Source organism: Toxotes jaculatrix, chromosome 19 (assembly GCF_017976425.1).
Source record: "Toxotes jaculatrix isolate fToxJac2 chromosome 19, fToxJac2.pri, whole genome shotgun sequence".
NCBI lineage: Eukaryota > Metazoa > Chordata > Actinopteri > Toxotidae > Toxotes > Toxotes jaculatrix.
In genome coordinates this window covers 14985517-14997909 of record NC_054412.1, presented here as the reverse complement: position 1 = coordinate 14997909, position 12393 = coordinate 14985517, and the positions used below count along the sequence as shown (strand labels likewise).

The following is a 12393-nucleotide window of genomic DNA, read 5'->3' as shown; positions in this document are numbered from 1 at the left end:
AAAACGCCTTACTATACTATGACGTTTTTTATGACATTTTGAGGCCGAAAAATTTTTTGACTTTTTTTGCTCGAAAAAAACGCCATACTGTACTATGATGTTTTTTATGACATTTTGAGGTCGAAAAAAAATTTGACTTTTTTCGCCCGAAAAAAACGCCATACTATACTATGACGTTTTTTATGACATTTTGAGGTCGAAAAAAAATTTGACTTTTTTTGCCCGAAAAAAATGCCATACTATACTATGATGTTTTTTATGACATTTTGAGGTCGAAAAAAATTTTGACCTTTTTTGCCCGAAAAAAACGCCATACTATACTATGACGTTTTTTATGACATTTTGAGGTCGAAAAAAAATTTGACTTTTTTTGTCCGATTTTGACGCCTTACTATACTATGACGTTTTTTATGACATTACTATACTATGACGTTTTTTATGACATTCTGAGACCGAAAAATTTTTTGACTTTTTTTTGCTCGAAAAAAAACGCCATACTATACTATGACATTTTTTATGACATTTTGAGGCCGAAAAATTTTTTGACTTTTTTTGCCCGACAAAAAAACGCCATACTATACTATGACATTTTTTAGGACATTTTGAGGTCGAAAAAAATTTTGACTTTTTTTGCCCGAAAAAAACGCCATACTATACTATGACGTTTTTTATGACATTTTGAGGTCGAAAAAAAATTTGACTTTTTTTGCCCGAAAAAAACGCCATACTATACTATGACGTTTTTTATGACATTTTGAGGTCAAATTTTTCTTGACTTTTTTTGTCCGATTTTGACGCCTTACTATACTATGACGTTTTTTATGACATTTTGAGGCTGAAAAAAATTGTGACTTTTTTTACCCGAAAAAAACGCCTTACTATACTATGACTTTTTTTGTGACATTTTGAGGCCGAAAAAAATTTTGACTTTTTTTGTCCGATTTTGACGCCATACTATACTATGACGTTTTTTATGACATTTTGAGGCGGAAAAAAATTTTGACTTTTTTTGCCCGAAAAAAACGCCATACTATACTATGACGTTTTTTATGACATTTTGAGACCGAAAAATTTTTTGACTTTTTTTGCTCGAAAAAAACGCCATACTATACTATGACGTTTTTTATGACATTTTGAGGTCAAAGTTTTTTTTGATTTTTTTTGTCCGATTTTGAGGCCTTACTATACTATGATGTTTTTTATGACACTTTGAGGTCGAAAAAAAATTTGACATTTTTTGTCCGAAAAAAACGCCATACTATACTATGACGTTTTTTTACATTTTGAGGCCGAAAAATTTTTTGACTTTTTTTACCCGAAAAAAACGCCTTACTATACTATGACGTTTTTTATGACATTTTGAGGCCGAAAAAAATAATTTTTTTTTGTCCGATTTTGACGCCATACTACACTATGACATTTTTTGACATTTTGAGGCCGAAAAAAATTTAGACTTTTTTTGCCCGAAAAAAACGCCATACTATACTATGACGTTTTTTATGACATTCTGAGGTCGAAAAAAATGTGACTTTTTTTGTCCGATTTTGACGCCTTACTATACTATGACGTTTTTTATGACATTATGAGGTCGAATTTTTTTTTGACTTTTTTTGTCCGATTTTGACGCCTTACTATACTATGACGTTTTTTATGACATTTTGAGGCCGAAAAAATTTTGGACTTTTTTTGCCCGAAAAAAAAAACACCATACTATACTATGACGTTTTTTATGACATTTTGAGGTCAAAATTTTTTTTGACTTTTTTTACCCGAAAAAAAACGCCTTACTATACTATGACATTTTTTATGAAATTTTGAGGCCGAAAAAAATTGTTACTTTTTTTGTCCGATTTTGACGCCATACTATACTATGACGTTTTTTATGACATTTTGAGGCCGAAAAAAACGTTGACTTTTTTTGTCCGAAAAAAACGCCATACTATACTATGACGTTTTTTCTGAAATTTTGAGGTCGAAAAAAAATTTGAGTTTTTTTGCCCGAAAAAAACGCCATACTATACTATGACGTTTTTAATGACATTTTGAGGTCAAAAAATTTTTTGACTTTTTTTGTCCGATTTTGACGCCTTACTATACTATGACGTTTTTCATGACATTATGAGGTCGAATTTTTTTTTGACTTTTTTTGTCTGATTTTGACGCCTTACTATACTATGACGTTGTTTATGACATTTTGAGGCCTAAAAAAATTTTGACTTTTTTTGCCCGAAAAAAACGGCATACTATACTATGACACTATTTAGGACATTTTGTGGCCAAAAAAAAGCATGAATTTTTTTTGCCCATTTTGAAGCCTTACTATTTTATTATGTTTTTTAGGACATTTTGAGGCCATACTAAAATATGACTTTTTTAGGCCCATTTTGAAGCCTTACTATACTATGACCTCTTTTATTCGGTCCAAAGCATGAAATTCGTGCGAAGCCCTATTGTAACTGAAGGGATTATTGTTACTCTCCTCCCTCTGTTATTTTTCTCCCACCGCTTTGTTGGTTAATTTGACCCCCTGAACAGCTTGCAAGGGGTGCGAGGGCCCGCCCATCGCTGCTTGCGGTTTTAATGTTGTTATTGTTTCAGTATTAGTGTTTGGTATTAAGGTTCTGAATGGTGTAGGCACAAGCCAACAGTCTGAGCCTTATGTTCATAATTTTTAATTCAGGGTTTCCACTAGAAAAACAACAATGTGACCGGCAGGTTTTCAATTTACCGGACAAATGTTTTTATTAAATGTTTGTATTATCTGAATTTATTGAGCTTAAAATGATAAATGATATGCAGGATATATAAGAATGATATCAAAGCATGTCAATTTAGAATCTTTTCATTGAAAAGTATAGGCTGTTTCAAATAAAATAAGTGCTGTCAATTGACTTCCATGTGTAACTTCAAAAATAAATATTACACAAACATGAATATAAAGAAAATATTCTCAGATAAAACAATTTGCCAATAAAAAGCACATCTGGACTGGCTCATACCATTTTAATGACACGGCTATCTATCTATCCATCTATACATAATTATATAATTATTATTATTAAAGTATAAATAGTTACGTTATGGTATACAGTCTATACAGAATATACAGAATACAGAATATATTATAATAATTGCACATACCAGGGGTGAGATAAATAAATATAAATATAGGAATATGGGAATATGGGAATATGGACCCTGAGAGAAAGAATCCTGCATGATAGCCAGTAACTGGAGGAGTCACTGCAGTATATTGCAATAAAAAAAAATCTATCTTTGGAAATGTAATAATCAACTCATAATTGTCCATTATATAATTGCGATTAATCAAGAATTTATTTTTTTTCACCACCCCTAATGCTAATGTTTGCCAATGAGCACTAAACTCCAAGTGCAGCGGAGACTGAGGGATCTCATTAGTTTATTTGGTCATAAAACAAAGTGCGGGACAAATTTTGACCTGATGTTAGCACAAGAACAAAAAATCAAAGTCTCGCCAAAGTTATTACACTTCGTCCTGAGCAGGGACATGAAAGACAGCAACGAATTTTATGCTAAATTATCCAACAGTTGTTGAATAGATTCACTTAAAGCCACAAATATCAACCTCAATGAGGAAAAGCCAGAGGATCACCAAAGTCATTTAGTGATTCATCCACTGGGGATCATGGATGCGCTCAATTTACAAAATGGCAATTTATTCAATAGTTGTTAAGATATTTTAGTCTACTCTGGTGGTGGACCAACAAACCAATGACAGACTTTGCTGTCATGCTGCTATCACAGCCAAAAAACATTAAATTTAAACTGCTTCATGTCGTCATTTCATGTGTTCTGTTTCCACACTGAAATCCAGTCTGAACTCCCACTGCAACCATCAGACGCATCAGCTTCAATTTCTGCCCCTGAGAAACGCACCACTGACTGGTCCTCCTCACATTCTGCCTGACGTTTAGTTTCTTTTTACCTTCATCTCATTGATATGCCACTGCCAGTCTTTCAGAGCGCAAGTGTGTGTGTGCCAGTGAAACCCTGTGTACATGATGCTTTGTGTTAGGTCCCCATAAACACAGAAGACTGATGTCTGTCTGTTCGGCACCTGAGGGAGAATATAATAACAGGATGCTCTCGAAAGAAAAACCTTTCTCTCTTTATTCCCCACAGAAACTCTCACCATCGCTTCTTGTTTCTCTGCCGAGGACCAACAGTAAGCAGAGTGCTCAGAGGAGCACCAGGCAGGTAAATCTCATTCTCATTTGGCATTCTCAAAGGACTGCTGTCAGGGTTCAAGATCTCTCCACACATCCCCTGGCCGTCAACGCAGAAAAAGACCCGATTCTGCTGAAACAACAGAGGCACAGCAAAGAGTGCATGTGTATTGTCTGTGTCAGCTGAAAACTTTCTAATTCTGAGACAAACCAGGCTATTCTTGAAGTCTCACAATGGATTCTGTCTGGTTTCACTGCTCTGAGGTCAGAAAACTCAGTCCAGAATCAATAACTGACCACACTCTACATAAAAAATGAATAAAGGGAAAAAAAGACAGCAAAACAAGGTTTTAACACAGCAGCGGTGATAGAAGTACAGCTGTGCCTGCGGGGCAACATGGGCTGACGCAGCCTCTCACACCCTGATAAAACAGCTTAGTCACTGAGTCTGGGACCCCGTGGGCTGAGGTCAAGGACAAGCAAACGAGTAAAAACACACACACACACACACAGCTATGATGAAATTTGTAGCTTCTGTCTAAACAAACACCTTGTTGTTCCCCTCACATCCTCTCCTATCTGATTCCTGCATCAACACAGCAGATATCTGATTCCATCAGACTGGAACACCACGGCCGCAATAACACACAGGCGCACAAATATATCATAACTCACTCAATCAAACCAAAACTGTATACTGTATAGATCTAGATAAGACTGCTTTCTCTGATAAGGACTGCCAAACAGCAGTCATCATCGCAAAGCCGTGGCGCTACACTGACGTGGAAAAGTGTGGTCAGTCACAGACGGAGGAGGAACAAGGAATAAACAAGACATTCTCCTCCAAAAAAAGGTGGTACTGGGTATTCTCCCCAGCATCCTGCATCCCACCAGAGAGCATGAGGGAGCAGGAGAAATAGGACAAAGAAGCTTCAGTTCTTGCTGCCAGAAGCTTAGATAAGATTACAACAAGGTAATTGGAGCAGCAAAAACATTTTTTTTTGCGCACAATGTTCTTTTATGTGGTGTGACGAGAATAAGAGCAGCCTTTGAAATGACAGGCCAAAATAGCAGAAAGAGGATGATGTATTTTATTCAGTATGATGGAAAAGGGGTGGGGTGGGGGGAACGTCCAATTAGGTAACTATGGAAACACCCCCCGCTCTGTTTCACTTTTCCTTCATCTTCCTCCACCTCTTGATGTCCGTAGCCGTTTGACTGCTACGTCATTTGCGTGAGTAATTGCTCTGTAGTCAATTTCCCGATAGAGCAATCTGGGCACAGTGCTTCTGCTCTCGGGTCCCTGGAGCTGACCAGTCAATGGAGAACTGTCTGTTACCTGGGGAAGCGTGCTGTGTGTGAGTGAGTGTGAGTGTTTCTATGTGGATCTGTCTTAGGAGATATGTGAAAAGATGAGTGATAGCAAGTGACTTTTTTTGTGTATTTTTAAATCCAAATTCATCCAAATTAAGAGAAAGTTTATTTTTCTCACTGTAGCAGTGTCTAGTGAAACTGTACTTCAAGTTAAATGCTAACATCAACCCAAATACAGCAGAGGTTGATGGGAAGGTCATGAGTTTTGCAGGTGTCTGGCAATAAACCAAACTGAACATGCTGAAATTTAACCTAATGGTGTCTCTAGATGAAAAGCAAGGAGATCGCCAAACTTAAAACAGTTTATCCTTAGGGATGCGTGTATTCGTGTACTAAATTTCACAGCAATCCATCCAACAGGTGTTGAGATATATTTGGTGGTGTGCCGACAGACTGACATTTCCATCCCTCAAAAAAAAAAAAAAAAGATTAAATAAAAAACAGAGGTCAGTCGTTCTTTTTAATGTTCTGTTGGAGTTTATATGTAATTTCAATCAAATGAGATACAGAGCTCCATAAGTTGGGACCACTGTTTCTAATTAAAACCTGACATCTGCTGTGTTCAGTAAGTTGACACACAAACAGGAGTCTGTCTGGTTGAGTAAGAGTGACCCTGTGAATTGGTTTACTAATTAATATTTATTTGAAAAGCATTAATATAATAAACTGTAAGAAGCTGACGTCAAAATAAAGAAGCCAGATGGGATTTCAACAGTTTGCACATCTAACAAAACATTTTTTTGGAGAGGGATTTTTTGGGAAGCATTGTCAAAACTGTACTTGCCTATACTGTGCTGCAGTGCCGAAAGGAAAGATAAATTAAAGAGGTCTGTGGATTATTCATAGTAGCAAGGACATTTTTTAAAGATATGTTGCAGGCTGAATTTTTTAAATGTCATCTTTTTGTGCTGTGAGCACCACAAACAAAATTCCTTTCACCTCCATTGTATTGGGGTGGAGGCAGGAATCTCAGAGACAAATATCTCAAAACCTTGGCATTTTGGTAATTTGGGTGAGCTGACCTTTAAAGAAAAGCAATGAGGCGTCATAAATAGTTTACTGTATGTGTGGGTGCTCAATTATGCAGCCATGTTTTCAGTAAATATACTGCTCAGCAGACAGATATTGAAGACAAAGGAAGGTATAGATGAATGAAGCTGCAGAGACACCTTGCATCTCAATAGACTTGTTGAAGGGACTATTTTTGGCGCGAGTAATATTATTTTTCACTCTGCAAGAGATGGGAAGTCAGTGCTGATAAGTGTTTGTGAAACCCATTTGCAGTCCATGCGGGAGACAGGCCATGCAGAGAGAAAACACACACATACGCACAAATACACAGGCGCACAGGCGCAGAAAACGCACACAGCTGTATGTGTGTCAGTCGATAAGACAGTGCTGAGAGACAGAGGGTGGAGGCGTACGTAGGGGGGAGACAGTGAGACAGGGAGATGAGGTGAGAGAGAGAGAGAGATGAACGGAGAGATAAGAGCGAGAGAGTGATGGAGGGAGGCAGAGGGTTGATCGAGAAGTGCTCCCCACCCGCTCACTAAAATCATCGGCGGCCCAATTTCACAGGAAGCACTAAACCCGTCCATTATCTCCTGGCTCGTTGGCTGTCAGACGCAGGCTCATCTGCACCCTGACAGATGACGGTCTGTCTGTCTGTGTCTGCCACACACACGCGCACAAAAAAGTCGAACACCACTCGTGCACACACACGAGGAGTAACCTCCTGCTTCGTTACATAATTCATGTGTTGTGTACCTGAGCCCCCAGGGGATGTATGGTTGATATGAGGTGAGCAGAGGCTGTGTGTTTCTGCATTTCCGTCTGCGTGTGTGAATTTGAGCGTTTCTCACCAGACTTTTCTCTCATTTCTCCTCTGCCAGCTGCTCTGCCAGCCCTTTAATACCATTCAGCTCTTGCCCCAAACACCCATGTTACATAATCATCATTTCGCTCACAGTAGTCACTCTCTAAAAAGGCACTAATAACAGAGAGCAAGTTTCGGGGCCATGGTGCTGAAGGAAGTGCCTCTGTGCCGGCGCTTTAATGACAGAAGAACAACTTCTTGTCAGGAAACATTTGAATTTAAATATATTTTTCTGACCCCGCGTTTCTCTCTCATGCCTGCTGCTCTGAGTGTTGCCTGCAACAGCAAGCCACTATTTGAAGATAATGATTCCCTTTTTGTAAAAGCAGCATTTGGACAGCTCTTTTCCCTGAGAATCCATCATGTGCCAACATCGTATATGGGGTAATCCAGCATCAAATATAGAATTTATATTTGTGTGGAAAATTAATCTAAATGAATGTGAACAGATTTTTGTTTTTTTGCTTTGAAAACATTTATTTCTGTTGCAGCATTAAAGAGAGTTAGATGAGAAGATCGATACCACTCTCAAGAAATAGTTCAGCGTATAATCTCCCATCTCCCTCTGATTTGTGTACTCATTCAAAAAAAGAAGATGTAACATAATTAGTGAGTTTTAAAGGTGGAAAGAGGTGAATTTTGTTACGTTTGGACAGAGATGGCCTCACTATTTCTCCCTCTTTCCAGTCTTTGCACTAAGCTAAGCTAACCAGCAGCTTACTATCGCCTCACATCTAACAAACAGATCAATCTTCTTGTCTAAGAAAGCAAATAAGTGCATTTCCCAAAAATGTCAAACTGTTGTTTTAACACACCGAATTCCGAGGGTTCAGTTGAAATGTCACATATGTTTCTATGTGTCTGATGCTGTTTTTCAGGCCCAAGCGATAAACAAAAAGACTGGCAGGAAATTGTCAAATCAATAGCCATCATCACTATGCTGCATCTTTCAAGGACATTTTTTTGTGAACCAAAAAAAAAAGAAAAAACAAAAAAAAACTGCCCTTGGATAAGATCTTTGCACTGTGAACACAGCTGTCAGTGTTTTGAATCACGCAGAGTTGTTCACTGAGCGGTTTTCCTGCTACCTTGGAGTCATGGCAGCTTGGCTAAAGTGTTTCTTCTGGTGCTGCATCTTTCACAGGTCCCTGGTGGCTCTGACTGGAATGTAGCTGCAGGTTTGTACGGTGAATAACTACAGAGTACTGCCAATAACATGTCAGAAGCTGTGGTCAGACCCACCTATCATTCCAGAGATGGTCTTCACATTATAATGATAGCGCAGTAATGTGGGAAGACGGAGAATAATGGGAAATACTGAGTAGGATGATGATGATAAGGAAAAAAAAAAACAAGAGGAATGGAAAAGGTCATACACTCATCACTGAACTAACCCACACTCACGTCTGTTGACGTGAGTGTGGGTTAGCATTTTCACTGAATTTAACTGTAATACTGAAGGTAGGAGGTTAGAAGGTTTAAAAACTGACGAGCACTTCAAAGTGTCCGCTCTCACAGAAATTACAGGTGATTCCTTGTGTATGAAACGCAAAGGCAACAGGAAGCACTAACAAACGATTCACCCTCGTGCAGTCCATCTACCGTACGACAACACAGCTGCCTTCAAATGGCTATCAGAACTCTATGGTTTCAACAGGACAAGTCAAGTACATCATATGGTGTTCAAGTGGGTAGAGTTGTGAGAACACTGTTGCTAGGCAACCGGGCAACCATAATGGAGGCCCAAAGATTCCATGTTGCTCTCTAACGAGATAGCGAGATGTCAGTGGCCGAAGATTAAAGGAATGCATGCATATAAATGGTTACAGTAATGTTGCTGCAACATGTGCCTTTTCCAGTTTTGATGTTCGGTTGCTCATAAAAAGCAAACATTAATATTCATGTTTTTATGATGTCTTGGAGGAGAGCAATTTAGCTAGTGAGAGGATTATTCTCTCTCAAATGGAAAAAATGTGAAGGCATAATGAGGGAAAGGAGACCCCACATTTGGGAATATTAGGCCACATCCTGATACACAGTGGTTTAAAAAGGGAACAACAGCAACTGTCAGAACACAAAAGGTGACAGTGACAATGGCAACATGTCCCCTGAGGACATAACATCTCGTCACTTTGTGTTGAAGCCTGTGTGCAAAGGAATGTGCTTGTGAATCTGTGACAGTAACAGCGGGTGTTGTCAGTTGTCTTACCTATCATGGGCGATTCAATGAAACTCCAGGTGTTGCTCCGCGGTACGTAGGACTGGAGGACACCCGCCGAGCGCCCGGCCTCGTTCACGCCTCCGAACACGTAGATCTTCCCTCCGCACACTGTGGCTGCTGCAGAATGGACCGGCTTGGGCAGAGGAGACACTGTTTCCCACTGGTTGGTGATGGTGTCATACCTGAAAAGGAAAAAAAAAAAAAAAAGGAGATTTTTGAGTTTTTGTACGATTATAGTACTTTTAATCTCCGATGTATTAGAATTAATCTAATACATAATCTCAATCAAGAGAAATGAAATGAGAAGCAGGTCAAGGTTCAGACTTGCCTGATAAGTAAAGTCATGACCCCACTTCCATTAAACAGATCCACATAGGAAGTACCTAAATTATTCCAGCACTCTGCAGTTTGTCATTTGTCGATGTGAGCACCTTCACCTTGGGCGCACACACACACACCCACATACACACATACACAAATACACACACACACATACACAGACACATACACACACACACACCAACAGTTTACAGAAACATTCTGATTTTAAAGTTCCCACTGCTCTGAATTCACAGTGAAACACTCGTTTTGGCTGCAGGGCTGACAGATATAATTAGCAGAATGCCTACACCACCAGGGAAGATGAAAAAGACCAACCATTACGTACAATGACAGCAATTAAAGCAATTACACAAAGCCACATATGTTGGGAGCTACAAGCCATTAGTCTCTAGAGTTGGGCTGTATGTCAATGCTGAGCTTTGGACCTTTCTAACTGAGCCCCTCTTTGGCAAAAACTTCAACGCCAAAGCCTAAAACTCAGCCGACCCAAACCGGAACAAACAGACGCAGCCAGATGAAAGGGCCTGACACAATGGGCTGCATGACAAAAGACACTGGCTTACGGGATTGTGCCCTTGTCAGAGGTTGAGGATGTGTGTGTGTGTGTGTGTTTATATGTCTATTTCTTAAATTTGCATTTGTGTTTATTGTGCATGCTGCACACGTGTTTGTTTAGACATGCATTTGTGCGTGTGTTTTTTGCCCTGTGGATCCATTAGCGCAGTGTGTTAGCAGTGTAATCCTGTGTCCATGGGCCACTGATCAAAGCAGCCTCGCCGACAGCCTTCCAGCTGGAGTAGGCCTCATTAAAGAGCCGTGAACGGATCCAGGATCTGTGATTAAAACACACATCCACTCAAACTAAAGCAAGCCTTCTTAATCAAGGTTGTCTCTTTGTTATAAAAGAAAAACACCTTTACATGAAAAACCATATCCGACGCCCCCCAGGACAACAAACCTTCCACTTCAAACGCTGAAGGGATGTTTTAAAAAAGTCGACTCATACTGTCACTTGAAGGCGCTTTTTAAAGTACGATTTTTCCACAGGGGTTAATGACCTTCATTAAGTGTTTTTGCCTAATTTTTGAAAGCGCACAGGTGTCTACTTCTTCTACTTTTTTTTACTTTTCCATAGGACGTACCTGTCAAAGACATACAGGTGTGTTAAAGGAAATTTTTTTTTTTCAGTCTACAGACGCTTTCCTGCTGCAGCTCCCGTGGCATTTGAAGTCAGGCTGAATTTAAAAGACACCTGGAAGCACTGGTTGGCTCCAGCTTCCTGTGAGAAGGCCGTTAGATAAAGTGCGAGGGGAGAGGAGTGAATTAGCCTTTGGGAATATTCTCTTTGGGGGTCTGATAATGTCCCCGGCAACAGCTGCTGAGGGGATGGGCTTAAAATCGACTGGCAGCCTGAGAAAGTGGTGACACAGAAGACACTCTGGAAAAGGTGGACTCAAAACACTCAGAGTGCCAATTAGCACCGTTTAAACATGAGTGCGCGTGCATGCACACACACACACACACACACACGCACGCACGCACACACGCACGCACGCACGCACGCACGCACACATACGCACACATACCAGCATCAGGTTTAGTAACTGAGCCCTGCTGAGATAGAAGGACTAACACGTGTCTCATTCTCTGGCAGATGTAATTACCCCTTGGACCACATCGGGGGAGCTTCATAAATTTAAGAGTCAGACACTGCTGAGTAAAGCTGATTACGGCATAGGCAAAAGGCCAAAAGGACTACTGCAAACAGCTGGTCATGATGAGCAAAGATAAAAGAAAAAAAAAATCAAAACCTAAGATTTCATTCTGCATAAAAAAAAAAAAAAAAACATCTCCACTGTTAAAGTTTTCCTGGACCAGATCTTAGATTTTCTCAAGAACTTTCTGACTAAATAAACCACAAAGTTAAAGCCGCAATAATCAATATTTTTATAGTAACAATGGATCAAATGAGTACATGTGTTGTAAAAGATGCCGCTCCTAGTTATGAACCCACAGTGAATTATCACCCAACTTTTTCTCTCAGCTCTTAGTAGCTTCTTAGCTCATTGGTTTGATTCCACAGCCTGAAGATTTACTGCTTTGGTTCACTCTCATTGTTCTCATGTAGTGAGAAAAGCACAGACAAAACACAAGAAATATATCCAGCCAAATAACCTGTGCCTGTCAGATAATAGCGTGCTCAAGTGAGACCCAATTTCTTTGATTAGGAGGTGGATCAAGAAAATAGGTTTTAAGGGCCATTAATGTAAACACGGCACAGCTATTGTGCAGTCAAATGGGTCAGGAGTTCTGATAAAGAGGAACAAGAGCAGGTCAGAAGAAACTGAGCATCTGCGACAGTCTCAAAGGTC

The 12393-nt window shown here is 39.6% G+C and overlaps 1 protein-coding gene across 1 annotated transcript in view; it reads right to left on the bottom strand.

Annotated features, from left to right (window-relative positions):
* Window positions 1–12393, bottom strand: part of LOC121199190 (kelch-like protein 29) — a 231092-nt gene that overhangs the window by 29450 nt on the left and 189249 nt on the right. The window contains exon 13 of the mRNA XM_041063665.1: window positions 9668–9861. Coding sequence (XP_040919599.1) covers window positions 9668–9861 — 194 coding nt within the window. The remainder of the gene's footprint in view (window positions 1–9667; window positions 9862–12393) is intronic.